The sequence below is a fragment of the Poromitra crassiceps genome (genome assembly GCF_964638095.1).
Source record: "Poromitra crassiceps genome assembly, chromosome: 6".
NCBI classification, from domain to species: domain Eukaryota; kingdom Metazoa; phylum Chordata; class Actinopteri; order Beryciformes; family Melamphaidae; genus Poromitra; species Poromitra crassiceps.
Genome location: NC_139627.1, coordinates 37,939,843 through 37,958,575, shown reverse-complemented (window position 1 = coordinate 37,958,575; position 18,733 = coordinate 37,939,843). Strand labels below are relative to the sequence as shown.

General features: G+C 42.4%; 2 protein-coding genes across 2 annotated transcripts; one reads left to right on the top strand and one right to left on the bottom strand.

Annotated features, from left to right (window-relative positions):
• Window positions 1-2,477: 2,477 nt before the first annotated feature.
• fhl2a (four and a half LIM domains 2a) lies at window positions 2,478-13,643 on the top strand. Its single transcript, XM_083638619.1, has 6 exons — window positions 2,478-2,577; window positions 9,295-9,470; window positions 9,998-10,172; window positions 11,486-11,655; window positions 12,175-12,361; window positions 12,455-13,643. The coding sequence occupies exons 2-6, from the start codon at window positions 9,315-9,317 to the stop codon at window positions 12,604-12,606; spliced, it is 840 nt and encodes a 279-aa protein (XP_083494745.1). The 5' UTR covers window positions 2,478-2,577; window positions 9,295-9,314; the 3' UTR covers window positions 12,607-13,643.
• A 182-nt stretch (window positions 13,644-13,825) lies between these two features.
• cUnh2orf49 (chromosome Un C2orf49 homolog) lies at window positions 13,826-18,148 on the bottom strand. The gene is made up of 4 exons (XM_083638620.1): window positions 18,032-18,148; window positions 17,663-17,817; window positions 16,274-16,547; window positions 13,826-16,103 (listed from the first exon to the last, which is right to left on the bottom strand). The coding sequence occupies exons 1-4, from the start codon at window positions 18,140-18,142 to the stop codon at window positions 16,047-16,049; spliced, it is 597 nt and encodes a 198-aa protein (XP_083494746.1). The 5' UTR covers window positions 18,143-18,148; the 3' UTR covers window positions 13,826-16,046.
• Window positions 18,149-18,733: the final 585 nt, after the last annotated feature.

The window sequence follows — 18,733 nt, the reverse complement described above, 5'->3', positions numbered from 1 at the left end:
CTAGACAGTATCCAACATTAAACAAGGCTATGGCAGTCTTCAACAGCCTCTGCAGTACACTTGCTAAGCTGTAAGTACTCTGTTCCCACAGTGGGAGCCCTAAATGATTACTACATCTCTCTTCATCAGTTCTAATTGCCCATTTGAGACCCACAGCATGACACAGCAGGTTCTTTAAAGTTAGTAGCTGGGATCCATTTCAGTGTTTTTGACTGGCAGTGCAAAAGGTTCTTCCAGAGAGGATCATATTGGATCTTGGATGACCCGGGGAAATTCCAGTCCAATTGGTTGCTGTGGAATTAATGATTAACAGTCCAGCAGTGATGATGGGGTCTGTCTGGCTTGACCTTTCCACAAGGCTGTATTTGCAGTAGAGGTAAGTACAAGGCTTTAGCATCGCTATAGCCTGGCCATGCCTAGACAGCTGCACCCTTATCCCCCAGCCTATAGCAGCTGAGGAGGAGGCCTGGATCCAGAGCCCAAAGAGTGGGGGAGGGATAACTGTGGAGTAGGGGCAAGCAGCGAAGACTGGGGCGCAGGAACAGGAATTGAATAATTGAGGGAATGCTCTGGTGGTCTTGGGCAATGTTTCAATTGGGCATATAACAGATTCCTGAACCCAATTTGTCCCATGAGCTATTATTACACATTTGGTGGGCAAACATTTAATACCCAATGAACAATAGTGATTTATACAGTTGAATAAATCAAGTTGAATAAATGTGTATTCTGCCTTCTGACTAAAAGCGTATTGTGTGCATGAAATAGTTTGAGTAAAGATAACCACAAGTCTGTTATTGAGGCAAAGTAATCAAATTAAAGCTAATTGACTAATAGTACAACATTTACGTTCTGACAAACTGTCATCTGACTTCAATTTCTCCCTCTGGTCCACAGGACATAGCTTCCTGTTTTGGCAAAGTCTAATTTGAACCTGTTTACATGACAGCATTTCCAAGCTCCTAAACTGGAGATTCACTCAGATGGAGGTTGGAGGGTTACTGCAATACATTCTGTGAGATTTTAATCTTAGTTTGATGTTATTTGAATTAGCATACCCTAAATATATAGGTTAAAATACACTCCAAAAACTTTATGATTTCGTCAATTTACTTGGAATTGATTAATTTGCCAGAAATTTAACAGAAATGACAAGTTCCTGTCCTGGTTATGATATTACAGTATTTTGACTTCAGCTGATTTCCCAAAGTAATTTACCCATACCCCACACCTGCTTATTAGAATGGACCCCAAGCAGAACACCCATACACAAAATAATACAAAGAAAAATAACACGCGCACGCGCACACACACACACACACACACACACACACACACACACACACACGCACACGCACACGCACACGCACACGCACACGCACACGCACACACACACACACACACACACACACACACACACACACACACACACACACACACACTGATTTAACAATTCTTCAAGCACCATACTCTTTACAGTGGTCACAAATAGAGCACTTGAATCTTAGTGGAATACTGATGACGCATTTTGATTCCCCTCTCTGCTGTCCAGGGACCAGGGAGAGAGAGAGAGAGAGAGAGAGAGAGAGAGAGAGAGAGAGAGAGAGAGAGAGAGAGAGAGAGTTTCTAAGGGAGAAGAGCTAGGAGTGCGAACAAGAGGGTGTAGAGGTGCAGAAAATAGCGCTACAATCTTCTGAGAAAGCGAGCGGGTGTCTGTCATTACCGGGCCTGGATACCATACCCCACACGATGCAGAATGGGGAGGGTATGAGTATTCCCCTGGGGGAGAAATGGAGAGAGGAAGGGAAAGATGAGATATATGAGTAGGGGCAAATCTCACAGCACAACAATCTTTGACATTTGACCCTTGGCATGGTTTCCATCATAGTTATACATCAAAGGCCATTGGGATATTGTGGGATTATGTAACAATGTGTGCGTGCATGCATGCGTGTGTGTGTGTGTGTGTGTGTGTGTGTGTGTGTGTGTGTGTGTGTGTGTGTGTGTGCCCGTTGCCTGTACTTGTGCACTATTATGATAATGATAACGATAGATTCTTGTTGCAAAGAAAACAGCAGTGAAGAAGGTTGTGCACTGAACATTAGATCTGTTATCTGTTATTTCTGGTTCTTTTCTGCAGGAAAAATGATTAGGAGAGATGATGGGACAAGACTGCAGCAGGGAGAGACAAGGATAGAGACAAAGGTAATGTAAGTGAGTGAGTGAGTGAGTGAGTGAGTGAGTGAGTGAGTGAGTGAGTGAGTGAGTGAGTGAGTGAGTGAGTGAACCACAAATCAGTGACCTTAAAAGGCCACATGGTCCCGTTGGTGTCAGAGAGTGAAAGGGGGCCTCGGGGGTTATCTCTGTGTAGCGCCTCTGTATTTATAGACCATCTCAAAAAAGACTGGCTGCCCACTTTCTACACCCCCCCCCCCCCCCCCCCTGTCGCCCCACCCCCATTTTCAATTAGCCTCCGATGGGTGGAGTAATCCAATCAGGAGTTACTACAGCTCACCCCCGCTCGGCTCTCTCAGTCTGTCCAGACTCCGCACAGACACACACTCCTCAGACAGGAAGGTAAGAGCCACACTCTGTCCATTCATTTGTCCATCTTTTCCCACTCCATCCATCCTTCACTTTTGTAACCTAGCATCGTCTTCCATTCTCTGGGACACAGCTGTTCACTGTGCTCTGACATCCTCCTACCCCCCAACCCACCCCACCTCACCCACCTGCCCATTCACTCCCTCTTTCCACTGGCACAGTATCTCCACCATTTAACCACCTCTCCCCCACTACCCACTTTCTCTACTCCTCACCGGTCAATGAGCTCGCATTCCCTCCTTGATTAAACACTGCTCTCTGTTATTTCTTATTCTTGACCCCTGTGTGTGCAGAGTTCATTTGTGCCCTTCTTTGCTCCCTCCTCCTCATCCTCATCCCTCCCTTTGGCAAAATTCTGTAGACGGTGTCAACTCCTTTTTGATTGAGGGATAACATGTGACTTTTATCTTGACAAATTGGACTTTTTGTGTGTGTTTCTGTGGTTATGATATTGAAGAGTTGGGCGTAGTGCAGCGGTAGATTCCTTGCCTACCAACATGAGGGTCGCAGGTTCGAGCCCCTGTGTTACCTCCAGCTTGGCCGGGCATCCATACAGGCACAATTGGCTGTGTCTGCGGGTGGGAAGTCGGATTAGCGGTATATGTCCTGGTCGCTGCACTAGCGCCTCCTCTGTCTGGTCAGTCGGGGCACTTGTTCAGGGGGGAGGGAAACTGGGGGAAATAGCGTGATCCTTCCACGGGCTACGTCCTGCCGGTGAAACTCCTCGCTGTGACGCTGTCAGGTGAAAATAAGCAGCTGGCGACTACACATGTATCGGAGGAGGCAGGTGCTAGTCTACAACTTCCCCCAGATTGGCAGAAGGCGTGGAGCAACGAATGGGACAGCAGGGGGAATTGACCAAGTACAACTGGGGAGAAAACAGGGCGGTATTCTGGAAAAAAAAGGATAAAAAAGATATTGAAGCGTTTGATACATTTCACAACATTTTGGTGCAATGCAATTCATTATAAATAACTGTCATTGCAATTAACTTTCATTTCCACTGTAGGGGCTCATAAACTGTATGAGAAAGTATATTTTAATGCAATTACTATGGAAAGATATTCTGGGTTGATCACTAATTATTAGACAAACAGCACTGGATAGTAAGTGGTGTGTGTGTGTGTGTGTGTGTGTGTGTGTGTGTGTGTGTGTGTGTGTGTGTGTGTGTGTGTGTGTGTGTGTGTGTGTGTGTTTGTGCGTGCGTGCGTGCGTGTGTGCGTGCGTGTGTGCGTGCGTGCGTGCGTGCGTGCGCGTGTGTGTGTCTGTGTGTGTGTGGGAGGGTCAGGTTGAACTTTTTTTTTTTTAATTGGTAAAGTGAGTATTGTAATTTAGTACACTATTGCATTTAGAGCCATAGCACTCTGGAGTGTACACTTTATGCCTGTATTTGCCGGTACACTGATATCTAGGTGTGCTCTGTACATTAGTAGGTCATTCTTCTCAGCCTCAACTCACAGTCTAAAATCCAACACTATGAGATGGGAACAGAATGCTTGTGTATTGTGAGAGCTGAGATGATTGAATTTGTGCTACAGCATGTGTGGTACAGTGTGTCAGCCGGGGGAAGGGGGGGATTATTGTTGCTAAAATACACATCTTGGCCACCTGTTAACTGCCTCTTTTGGAATTCCCTAAAGGCATTCCAGTTTCCTCAGAGATCCTGTCATAGCCGTGGCTGTGGCATGTCACTGTGCACCGCTCCCTCCATTGTGGCTCTGGCTCACAGTGGAGGGCCGCGGATACTGTTTCAGTGTAGAGCAGGGCCCAGCGGTCCAGAGCCTCATACCTGTCACTGTCAGACTGTATATAGAGTGCAATCTACCACTATGCATATACTGTAGGCTGGAGTTGGAGGGTCATTTCAATGTCCCCAGAACTGTTCAGTTTCCATTAGACTGTAACAGTTTGACAACAATGTCTGAGAGATGCTGTCCATCAATATTTGTGAATAGACTTTCACATTATGCGTATATAGACATAAGCCGACATAAGAATGCATTGTGCCCTGGTAAGATGAACCGAGTCAATCCTATCATTTGTCATGGTCAGGGGATGACCTCGGCCATCTTTAGGCTGAGCAGATGACTGGTGTTTGAACTGATAGTCGTTGCATGGGGCAGCATTTTGTCATTTCACCCCCTCTGTTCTGCAACTTAAGCCCTTTGCCCTGCTTTATTTGAAAGGCATGCGCTCCCTTAAGTGGCGTGTGTGTGTGTGTGTGTGTGTGTGTGTGTGTGTGTGTTTGTGTGTGTGTGTGTGTGTGTGTGCGTGTGTGTGCGTGCGTGCATCCGCGCACGCGCGTGTTGCATACGTAGTGCATTCATGAGCATACATGTGACTTCAGTCCAGATGGGGGAGTGATAGTAAAAGGGCAGAGCCATTAGCTTGTGGCAGGAAGGTTACAGGTTTGACCTGCAGAGAATAGTCAGGGTGAGGCAGGAAAGAAGTGCTGCCCCCTCCCTCAAAAACTGCTGTTGAAGATGCTCCACCCCGGCTGCTCCACTCAGGCTATTTAGTGTAAGTGTGAACATGCCTATTTACAAATATTCCTCGGACTCACATACTCCTAAGGTTAAATGGGGGGGTTTAAAAAATGGTGCAAGATGCACTCAACATATGAACCAATTGTTGGACGCTTTATTCAATTCATCAGTTGACGCAATTATCCACTTATCTATTGTTAGTGGCCATTATTTGTGATTACATAATATCCAACCCCAACATTGTTGCTTTGGAAAATAGATACTAATCCGTTCAAGCTGTGTTTTTTTGTCTCATTCATTGTCAAAGAAAGTATTTATGCATTTCTTCAAATGGTTATTAGACATTTCAAGTACAGTCATTTTGCCATACCTCTTTAAAACATCCTGAATTATTAATAAAGAATTGTAGATATAGTACATATATTATAGTTGTGGGAATATGTATGTTTATTTGAGCCATCTCAGGCTGCAATAATAATAATGTCATACTGTATGATTGCTTTTTTCCCTCTTAACTCATAAATCAAATTCCTTAAAACAACAACAAAACTCTTGCTCAAATATTATTTTTCACTGGATTTTTTCTGGGGAAAAGCAGTACTACATAACCAATGTCCTATGTTTGCAGACACAGCTACAGTATCTCTACATGTAGTCATCCAACACTTTCTGAGTAGTCCTGGCTGGACAGTGGTCAAACGCTTGCTATCTATCTGGCTGGAGCTCAGTTTGGCATTAGCCAGCTCCCAGATGGGCAGCATCAAAGGGAACACAGAAGCCAGGAAGCAGCTGCTTGACGTTTTTGAATAGCTGGTGGTTATTTGTAGTAGATCAGATTATCCTTTTCTTATTTTTAGGAGTCAGATAAACCCTTATATAAGCTAGGTGAGTCATGGTGGGAGCAACAGACAATGAGGGAATGTGGGAGTGGTGGAGAGTGGTCAGAGCAAAGGATCAGACCTTATCATGACTTCAACTACTATAAAACACACAGCCCACTTCTTTATCAGCATCTCTGCATCATCATGTCTTCAGTATCCACTAAGATCTCACATCACCCACTGTTCTTTAATCTCTGCATCATCAGTATCCACTGAGATCTCACATCACCCACTGTTCTATAATCTCTGCATCATCATGTCTTCAGTATCCACTAAGATCTCACATCACCCACTGTTCTATAATCTCTGCATCATCATGTCTTCAGTATCCACTAAGATCTCACATCACCCACTGTTCTTTAATCTCTGCATCATCATGTCTTCAGTATCCACTAAAATCTCACATCACCCACTGTTCTATAATCTCTGCATCATCATGTCTTCAGTATCCACTAAGATCTCACATCACCCACTGTTCTTTAATCTCTGCATCATCATGTCTTCAGTATCCACTAAGATCTCACATCACCCACTGTTCTTTAATCTCTGCATCATCATGTCTTCAGTATCCACTAAAATCTCACATCACCCACTGTTCTATAATCTCTGCATCATCATGTCTTCAGTATCCACTAAGATCTCACATCACCCACTGTTCTTTAATCTCTGCATCATCATGTCTTCAGTATCCACTAAGATCTCACATCACCCACTGTTCTTTAATCTCTGCATCATCATGTCTTCAGTATCCACTAAGATCTCACATCACCCACTGTTCTATAATCTCTGCATCATCATGTCTTCAGTATCCACTGAGATCTCACATCACCCACTGTTCTTTAATCTCTGCATCATCATGTCTTCAGTATCCACTAAGATCTCACATCACCCACTGTTCTTTAATCTCTGCATCATCATGTCTTCAGTATCCACTAAGATCTCACATCACCCACTGTTCTATAATCTCTGCATCATCATGTCTTCAGTATCCACTAAGATCTCACATCACCCACTGTTCTTTAATCTCTGCATCATCAGTATCCACTGAGATCTCACATCACCCACTGTTCTTTAGCAGATCACAAGTTGATGGAAGGGAAATTATGGGAGAATGTCTGACAGTGAATTGAGACTGGAGGAGAGCAGCTTGATGGAGGGGAAAAAGAGAAGAGGAGAGAGAGGGGGTGAGGAGATGTCTGGGGTGTAGCAAGCTGTGTGTTCAAGTTCTCAACCTTTTGTAGTTTAAAGCCTATACTTCTGATCTGAAAACTTCTGAGGGCCACCTTCCCAAATAAATGAGAAAAAAACATACATACAAAAAACACCTGGTCAAATTATGCATTTCAATTGAAAGTGTTTTCTTATTAATGTGAATTATTGAGCACATTTAGATATAAACATAACTAGCTTTATAAATCACCCTCCATAGATAAATAAATAAATAAATAAATAAATAAATAAATAAATAAATAAATAAATTAATTAATAGATTAATAAATGAATAAATGAATAAATAAATAAATAAATAAATAAATAAATAAATAAATAAATAAATAAATAAATAAATAAATGAATTAATAAATTAATAAATTAATAATCTAACCATGTACCACTGCCTGTCTGCCTCCACTACCTACTATGACCCACTGGTTGAGAATAGCTGCATTAGACAACTGCTTACTTTCTCTTTCACACATGCGTATACGCACACACACACATGCACGCACGCGCACACACACACACACACACACACACACACACACACACACACACACACACACACACACACACACACACACACACACACACACACACACACACACACACACACACACAGAAACAAATGACAGAGTGAGGCTGTCTGGGAAGGGGGGGGGGGGGGGGGGGCACAGGTGGGGATAACCAGAGGGCTTAACAAGGGGGATTGCTAACAGCTGCAGATTGCGGGTAGCCATTATTATAGAGTGCCATTTGAACCCACTTACAGTACAGATAGAGAGAACCACATGCATACACACACACACACACACACACACACACACACACACACACATACACACATACACACACACACACACACACACACACACAGCAGCGGATGCTGTGATGTGGCGCTGACAGCTGGAGGTGAGGTGATGGATGGGTCAGTGTACCTGGCCTGGTGAGCGCTGGTATGCGACGGGGCAAAAGGTGACTGTCTCTCTCTAAACATGACAGATAGGAGCTATTTATACCCTCCTTGTCTGTCTCTCTCTAAACATGACAGATAGGAGCTATGTATACCCTCCTCATCTGTCACCTTCTATTTCAAACACCCAGCAGTAAATGAAGGGCTGCTGAGAGATGGGAGAGAAAGATGAAAAGACAAAACACCTCCACAATTAAAAGACCCTGGGCCAGAGTGATTGACTGTACGGTGTGTGGAGAGTCGTGACTGACACTGTGCCCTCGAAAGCTCACTGCTAGGAATGTAACCTCTTTGAGGTATTACTCTCCTGGGTGGCATGGTACTACTCAGTGTCAGTGAAAAGAAATCTTTGCACTGGCAAACAGACAAGACTGTATGAAACTCCTGTTCACTCAGATGTTAGGATGTTGAAATTCCTTTCCAAGTACAGGCAAATGTTGTTTAATGTAACACGATCTACCTCTACAGCAGTGATACTCAACTTGCGGCCCGCGGGCCCCCTGTGTGGCACGCGATGGAATTGCAACAATTTTTTTTCTTTTTTTCTTTACAGTGCACCTGAACGCAACATGCAATACCCGCTGAATAAGTGTCCAAATGTTCATGTCACTCTGGCCAATACTCCACTTCTGTTATAGCATTTCAGTCTGGAATATCGAATATCTTTCAATAATCTATAATTTAGCTGCTAAATTGTCAAATACTGCCGTCTGCTCGCTACCCAGGCACTTATGTATGTACTTAACCTAACTAACTTAACCTAACTAACTATCTACCCGGTGTGCACAACATTGTCAGACTAAACTCCGGCTGACACCCCAAAAACCTACAATCCGCGACAGAAAAATGTATATTGTTTGTTTATTAACTGGCCCCTCGCCTTCTATCATTTCACGAAAGTGGCCCCCGGGCAAAGCAAGTTGAGTATCCCTGCTCTACAGCTTCATACTGCTGATGCACTGACTTTATATAAAAGGACACATGGATTTGACACAATTTTCATCTCTCTCTCTCTCTCTCTCTCTCTCTCGCTCTCTCTCTCTCACTCTCTCTCTCTCTCTCTCTCTCTCTCTCTCTCTCTCTCTCTCTCTCGCTCTCTCTCTCTCTCTCTCTCTGATCTTCTTCCCTCTCTCAGGTGAGTGAGCCAGGGCCAACATGACAGAGCGTTATGACTGTCACTACTGCAAGGAGTCCCTGTTTGGGAAGAAGTATGTTCTTAGGGAGGAGAACCCCTACTGTGTGAAATGTTACGAGAGCCTGTACTCCAACACCTGTGAGGAGTGCAAGAAGCCTATTGGCTGCAACACCAGGGTAGGGGATGTCACACAATGTATTGGACATACTGTACAAGGCACAAACATGCTCTCTCTCTCTCTCTCTCTCTCTCTCTCTCTCTCTCTCTCTCTCTCTCTCTCTCTCTCTCTGGCTTGAACACTAATCAGTAGGGGTGTCACGATACACTCAGTTCACGATACGATACGATACGATACACGATACTGGGTTCACGATAACGATACGATACGATATTTTAACAATATTTTTTTGCGATCGATTTGTAAGTTGAGGGGGCATCCTCCACGCTAATTTGAGTAATTTCACCATTTTCATCCTCCGTGTCTGTAACGTCCCTCGTCTGTTCAAACAAAGCAATGAAAAGGAGAGGGAGCATGCAATCAGATGCAGATCAGTGCCACCATGTTCAGCTTCTTCTTCTCGCGATATGAGATTTCATCTCAACGATACATATTGTCACGTTTTGATATCGCGATATATTGTGGGACGATATATTGTGACATCCCTACTAATCAGCATTAAATGCAGCCTTGCTCTAATTGTAGGACCTGTCCTACAAGGACCGTCACTGGCATGAGGACTGTTTCCAGTGCTTCCAGTGTAAGCGCTCACTGGTGGATAAGCCCTTCTCCACCAAGGACGAGCAGCTGCTCTGCACTGAGTGCTACTCCAACGAGTATTCCTCCAAGTGCCATGACTGCAAGAAAACCATCATGCCAGGTAGGAAGAGAACCACGAAGAGAGCAATACAGACGGAAAACAGAGAACAAATAGCATCAACAAAGCAAAAGTAATTTTTGACTCGCTTCAGTCAATTTGATGTTCAGTCCATGTGAGTTTGGTTAAATAAAATACTTTAATTAATTTCAAAAAAGCTCTCTGAAAACCCTCGCTTCATACACTCAAATATAGCAATCCATGTGAGTTGGGTTAATTCAAATATTTTACACGTTAGAACTATCTGTGACTTTTTGTGTGTGGTGCTACAGGCATTATCCAATCAGGCTCCAGTCCACAGCACCAGAAATACTACCAATGTAATTAGTAAGTAATATGATTAGACTGAGAGAGAAACACATTCACAAGTCTATATATAAATCTAGATTTCAGGGTGGTTTACCGGTGAGTGGTTTCCCCATGGGTGACTTATTAAACTATTTAGGTAAATGAAAACAGATTCTAAATCTAAATGTCTGCCTAGGTGTTTATTAAGTACTGTTTTATATTACACATGGAATCTGTGTTACTAATAATAATAATAATAATAATAATAATAATATAATAATAATAATAATAATAATAATAATAATAATAATAATAATAATAATAATAATAATAATAATAATAATAATAATATACAAGCATGAACAGGATTTCATATACATCTATACATTATACGTAAAGTGGTGTAATACTTCAGTTGTCACAGACAGATGTGATCGGTAGCCTTATATCAGTGGTTCTCAAAAGTGACCAGCAAAAAAGAGAATAATTTATTTTCACTATAATTCCATCCATAAGTAACACAATGACAGAATGTATGACTATTTTGGTAATGGGTTTCATACACTTTCTGTAATACAGCATCTAAAAGCAAAACTCTTATCAGATGGGGGTCCCTGGGACAAAATCTTATCAAATCGGGGTCCATGCTCCAATTTGTGTCAATTTAAGGGTCCTTGGCATGAAAAAGTTTGAGAAAAACTATCACATCCTATCCCAAGTGCTAAAGGTGGAAGGAGCTAAAGGATCATTACCACCACTGAGGTGCCCTTGAGCAAGGCCCCATAACCCCAACTGCTCCAGTGGAGCTGATCAGTGGCCAGCAGATCAGACTGTGGTTGTACTGGTCAGCTTCCAGGTATGAATGTGTGTGTGAATGTGAACAGGGCACTCCTGAAAAAGAGAGCATTGCTCTCAGTGAGACTCCCCCTGTATAAATAAAAAAAAAGGTAAAAAGGATCAAGCGTGAACTGGGGTTAGGGTCCTTTCTTAAACTCCCTCCTATTCATTCTGTCTCTGTTGCTCTACAGGCTCCAGGAAGATGGAGCACAAGGGGAACAGCTGGCATGAGACCTGCTTCACCTGCCAGAGATGTCAGCAGCCCATCGGCACCAAGAGCTTCATCCCCAAGGACAACCATAACTTCTGTGTGCCATGCTATGAGAAGCAGTTTGCCATGCAGTGTGTGCACTGCAAGAAGGTAAGATGCATCTTTGTTCACATCAAGTGCAACTGAATTTCATGGAAAAACATCAAGTGGCCCGGCATGTAATTAATTGTCTTAACAATATTAAGTATAGGGGTGTCAAAAATAATCGATTATAAGATGCATCGCGATGCGGACGTGCACGATTCAGCATCGATTCACAAATGTCAAAAATCGATTATTAAAATAATAATAATAATAATATATATTTTTAAATAATCGAATAAAATATAATGGAAGTACATGCAGTTGTTTATTTAGATCATAATACAATGCAATTCCAAATGCACTTTTATTTTAAAAGTAGCCACACAGTGAGAAAAAAGAAAGTGAGAAAAAAAAATCATGTATTGGGGAAAAAAGTGATGCATCGATTGAAGATGCATCGATAATCGTAATCGAATCGAATCGTAGCCCTCTGAATCGTAATCGAATCGAATCGTGAGGCCAGTGAAGATTCACAGGCCTAATTATGTACCTGTGTTCTTTCCATCTTGTTCTTTCTCTCATTAGCCCATTACCACTGGAGGGGTGACGTACCGCGAGCAGCCCTGGCACAAGGACTGCTTCCTGTGCACTAGCTGCAAGCAGCAGCTGTCTGGCCAGCGCTTTACCTCTAGAGATGACTTTGCCTATTGTCTCAACTGCTTCTGCAACCTGTATGCCAAGAAGTGTGCCTCCTGCACCACCCCCATCAGCGGTAGTCACTAATTATCTGTCGGTCTAACTCTAGAGATGATCTTTTGCTAAGTATTTCCCTGTTGTCTTGACTCAACTTTATTTTCACTTGCAGGTCTTGGAGGCAGCAAGTACATCTCCTTTGAGGAGCGCCAGTGGCATAATGACTGCTTCAACTGCAAGAAGTGCTCCGTGTCCCTGGTTGGACGTGGCTTCCTCACTGAACGTGATGATATCCTATGCCCAGAGTGTGGCAAGGACATCTAATTTGGTGTGAAGGATGATGGATGGATATGTCAGATTGGATGGCCATAACGACCAAGGAATACCAAAGATAAATACTATCTAAACAGAGCATAGCTTTTTCTTTACCTAGCATGGCTATCAATGTACAGTATTATATGAAATTAAATACAAATTGCTAGAACTAACCGTGTTATTGGAATTTGGGAAGTTTTATTTCGAAACAAGATGTTCGCTATTTGAAAAAAGTGACCACTAATAAAATAATTGTTGGCATGAATGTAAAGCACAGAAGCTATGTTAAGAGCTTTGCTTAGGAAATAGTAACAAGTTGTTGTATGGACTTTATCCATTTTAGAATAGTGATTAATATTAGGTTGCATTTGTCTAAAATGGATGCGTTTTGAGATAAATTCCCTAGAATATTAATGCAGACTATCAACCAAGTGTGGTAGAAGTTACTTTCTGCATGCACCAGCTTGATATTGTAATGATCAGTTTGAGGTTTTGTGCATGAGTGCTGTCATAATGAATCAAATATCAATATCAATATATTGAAATGATATATTTACTCTTATAAATGCTATCTAGAGGTGTGCATACACTAACAAATTTAAGAATTCTTGTGGCAAAAATAAAACATGAACACACAAAGGACAGATTTTCTGGCTCTCAGTGGTCCGATTGTGAGCTGGAAATACACACAAAGGCAGTAAAGACGGTGCTGCAGTGAGGTATATTAGGTATAAAATCCCTAACAGAAACCTTAAACTTCCCTTATTATTGGTTCTACAACGCTCAATTTGAGGATATGTACAGTAATAGCATATCGATCATGGTCACAGACATATGCTGACCTTTCTAATTAAATAAATGGGATTCTTTTTATTCAGGTTAACACTTTATTATGAAAACAGCTGGTACAAATTTGAAATTGGATTGAATTTGACACTGAATTCAAAGGGCTTAGTACATCTTGTCCTTGAGCTTGGTGAAACGGTCAATTCTTGACATTTCAAAGACATTGCCTGCAAAGTCTGTTCATCTAAAATCCAAATAAAATGACAGTTTTCTGTATTCAGTTGGTATTCCTTACATTCTTATGAATGCTTAACTGCTGATGTTTAAATAAAATGCAAATGAAGTTCTCTGCTTCCATCTAGTGTCCAAATGTACTTATGACCATTTTGCCCCAACTGTATAAAAAAAAACATTTAAATTCCACTACCCTACCAGTCACAACCTTGACCAACTTAACTCTTTATGCAAACCTCACTGGAATAGTTAATTCATAATTCAAAATGAAACCTAGTACCTATTCAAAATGTGAAATACGTACACACACATTCTGAAATGCTATGTTCAGTCAAAATTGGTTTATATTACTTTATTAATTTGCATCTATGAACCAGGGAATTCCAAAATATTAGACACGATCAATACAAGAACAAATTTCCATTCACAACATTTTATGCCACAATAACTGATCATCCAAAGTCTCTTGCACACCTGAGAAGTCTTGTGGCAGGTGGAGTAGATGCACTTAGAAGAAGAAGGGACACGCGCGCACTGTCTTCACTTCCTCAAACAGGAATTGAATACAATGTTTCGGTACAAGACCTTTTTCAAGTATATGATATATATAAGTATATGATATATATACCCGTCAAGATGGCCGCTAGTGCTTGCGTCTGCTGAGCTCGATACCACTGTTTGTCACTGGCAAAGGTCCACAGGTCCATTCTCCGTACATGTTTTTCTTAAGTATTACTCTTTGTCGCGGAAGCTATTTTTATCTTTTTAGAGCCAAGAAATCCGATGGGGATCGCAGAACATAGACATACATAGAGAGCCAAAGTGAAATGTCACTTCCTGCTTCAGCACTGTACCAGATTTTCATCCGCCATTTATTTTCCCATAGACATTTCGTAAAATGCTTATAGAAATAGTTTTAGTTGTTCAAGCCAAACGGTCAGATTTAGAAACAGGAGAGACCCCATAACATGTCACTCGGACCAAAACGTTAAAACAATCGCGGATTTAAAGAAAGTCATCTTTCCGTGTTGTTTTTTTTAGGTTTTGCTCGGAGTGAAATGTTCTATGGTCTCTCCCGATTCTAAATATAGCCGAAACGTTTGGTTTGACAAAGAAACCTATTTTTATAAGCATTTATAAGCAATGTCCATGGGAAAATAAATGCCGGATGAAAATCTCTGGTACAGTGCTGAAGCAGGATGTAGGCGATCACTTTGCCTCTCTATACACACATATATATATATATATATATATATACTGTATACATATATACATATGTGTGCGTGTGTGTGTGTGAAGACAGTGTGTAGGTGTCCCTTCTTCTTCTACAGTAAATAAATACCATAATAAATAAAACCCCAGCCAAGAAAGTCTCTTCACTCACCGATATTGCAGCCCAGTAACGCAGGGCCACTTAAGCTGTGTTCACACCGAGATATTTATTTTTCTCTCCGTCGCTCGATTCAACTCTTTGGAATCGCTCGTCAACAGGCACAATAATTGACGGACATCTGGGGGCTATAACGTTACGCAATGTCATGATATTTGTCCACTACGAGCCACCGTAGTTGTTTAGAAGCTAAGCCTATCAGCGTGCTCCCCTTGCGAGCTCTATACCGGTAGTACAGACTTCACTTCATGTCAGCTCTCAGCCTGTCAATCAGCTGTCAATGCGGTTTGTTGCCACACAATAAACCAGCGGTTTGTTCCAAACCAGTGTGATCCTTCACTCGCTCTCACACGGCAGCCAATCAGCATTGAACAGCGAGCGACTGATGCCAGCGTAATTTCGCTCGAGTTGGGATATTTCATCTCGGGCGACGAGTGAATTTTCGCCCTATCGCTCGGTCTCTGTCGCTCGGACGCCCAGCAATTTTTCTCCCAGGCGAATATATGCCCAATTGCTCGTTTGCATTGACTTTGTATGTAAACTCGATGCCAGCGAAAAACTTTAATAGGTCGGTGTGAACGCAGCTTTAGCCAAATCAATCTGTGCACAGAAACAGAATGTATTGAGCCAAAATTCCCAGTCATGACATTTTAGAAAACAAATGTCCTCTGCCTCCTTTGTCCTCTACACTGTCTCCATGGGTGGGACTTGAAGGGAGTTTGCTGATCATTGGTGGTAAGGACACTTGAGGGAGTGGAAAGTAACAAGGAAGCTGGTCTGAGCACAGCCCTATTCTGTCAGTTCCAGGTTTTTGCTCTCAGAATGGAAAGAGGGCAGAACGATGGGTACCGTTAGAGACACTCGGGCAAAAGGGTTTCCACCTCTTTGTTTGTAATACAACAAGTGGGAGAACTTCTGTGATGAGGAGAGCAAAGGTAACTGGGAGCAACAATCTGCGTTTAGTAACCTCACTGAAGGGCAGTGGTCTGTCCCCCAGAGCCTGGGTTCTCATCAGGTCTCTCTGGATAAGGTTCAGAGGTCAGGGCCAAGTCACATGCTGGATCTTTTTCTTCACTTCTGGAGACGTCAGTACATCCTAGAGAGACGTGAGGGGGAAATATCAGCACATATTATATTACAAGGTTATAATCTTCAGAAAATACATGCAACACACCAGTGACAAATATGCATCTTCCCTGTATTAGTGTTTATCAGGAAGTGACGCAACAAAAACACGATATGATTACAGGGGATGAGGTTCCATACCGAGCTGTTCGCCTCTCGTTTGAGGTTGGCTGTCTGAGAGATGCTGACAGATGTCTGGGAGGATGAGGAAGAGGATGAGGAAGAGGATGGTGTGCTACCAGACAGCTTACGGACGGGGTTGGACAGGTGTGCGGCTGGAGGAGGTTTTAACCTGTCAGTGATCCCTGTTGACACTGTAGTTCCCTCTGTCTTCTTCACTTTCAACGGGCCATAGTGAGAGGAACTGCTGCCAAACACGATCTGAGGCCTCTTCCTATTGTGGTCATTACTGGAGCTGGAAAGTTACCAGACAATAATGACAATTAGGATCAAATAAAACTAGAGAATAAAGTGAGGATACAGGATACTTTGCATCTACACAGTGAAGTGAGAAACTATTCTAAAACACTCACCATGCATGCCTCTTCCAGCAAGTCAACTGATTTGTTAACATCTTCATCATGCAGAAATGTTTTGCACATATTTTTAACCAGCAAACAAAATTCCTATTTGATACAGTGATACGCTGATTTGTCATTTAAAAACAACTAACGTTACTTTCATTACAGCAGTAACACAGAGATGACAGTACTACTGCCATCTGTTAGCACCGGTATGGAAAAAATACGAAACAATACCCATCCCTACTGAAGGGATGGGTATTGTATTGTATTGTATTGTATTGTATTGTATATTTTTCCGATAGTGGTGCTAAAATGATACTTTTAAATTGAACAGATACTTTTTTTTTATCAAAGAGGATTTAAAGTGGATTTTTTAATTTCAAGAGGATTTCAAGCAGCGTGCTCCAAACAATAATGTTAGTGAAGGTGCATGCGGTACCGGTTTCGGATTTTTCACTCAGCTGCTCCAGCATGGCATCTAAATCAGGCATCTAAATCTGCATTGCAATTTGGTACCGGTAATACCGGTTGCAAAGGTACCGGGTTTTGGTACCCAACCCTAGATGACAGATGTGGAAATGTCAGCAGTGTTGCTTTTAAAAGGGAAATCCTACAAGACAATTAACATGTTTGTTTTTTTAAATGATGGTGAAGATTTCAATCTGGTCTAGAAGCCTCTCCAAGGGGTCCCACACCTTCTTAAACATCAAATTCAAGGACTTTCCAGACCCAATTCCTTCCAATTCAATGACCCAGTTTGAGACACATGATGAAGGTTAATTAGCCTACTGTTACAATACTGGGGATTTGTATAATGGAACCAGCAGGCTTTACAGAAGCTCACAGACAATTACTTGAACCCGTCCACAGTTCTCAACTCTCAAAAGAAGTGCCGACCTAAATAAAATTGTACACCAGCCAACGAGAGGTCCATATGGGCTACACTTTGCCCACCTACCTGCGCATCAACACATAACGGCTTTATCCTGAAAGGTCTATGGTTTACCTGTTTGATCCAGCCTGTCTGCCCCGGGTCTTCTCCACTCTCTTACCCCAGCGGCTGTTGGGTAAATTCCTCTGCGGGAGCGGGATGACATGCCGGAGATAAAGCTCTGTCAGCCGGTCTCGGCTCCCACAGTCTCCGGCGGTACTGATCTTTTTCTGTTCCACATATGAGTTAAGGTTAGCTACCCGAACTGCTAACATTCAACAACAACAACCAGGTGGGTAAAGCACTTTAAAGCTACATTTTGTTGGATGAAGGAATGAGGAATCTCAATGAGACATACGTTAGCTAGATTAGCGTTACATTACTTTAACTCCACATTAGAGGTAATTTCTCAAATTCTCATGTTTCTCTCAAAACTACCCTTACCTCGCTTAAAAGTAGCTGCATGAACTCTTGAGACAAGAGCTCAGGGTGCAGTAAGAGATCTGCATCTGAGCTACTTATGTCTTTCGCTTCTCGTCCCGTGGAGGTCGCCATGTTGGAAGCCCAGATACTCCCATCATGCACCGCGTCACAGTCTTCTTCTTCTGTAGTCTGGGCACCTTCACCCCAACCCCCCAGGAATAGCGCTGGGCTTTGAAGCCATTTGAACATGCTGGCGAAGCTCTGTATTGCAAGTCACATGACGCCATGCAGCCCAGAAAGGAAAATTCCCATCCACTTGCATGGGGACTCCGGCAGCTGTTAAACCCAGGGGATTTTTTTCCGGGTGTCACTCAAAGTATAAAACGACTCTTTTAATTATCAACTAATTTTTTATGGGGCATTTTTTTCTTCAGAAGCCACTAAGAGCCGTATACGGGGGTATTTTCTTCTTGTAATACAATCCATGGGTGGGAGGGGTGGGAGACGTCATGGAACACGTCATGGCACACATGCGCACTTCGCCTTGGGCTGCATTGTCGCGTGATTTCTAACCCCACATAGGATAAGCAATAACCACGCCCTGTGGCGCTGGGATTGGCCAGCAGCATTGAAGCTTGGGACTAAAGCACCTGGGGGGTTTTCATCTTTTAAAATAAAGATGTTTAAAAAACTATTGCTTGTTACATTTTCAGTGCTGTACCT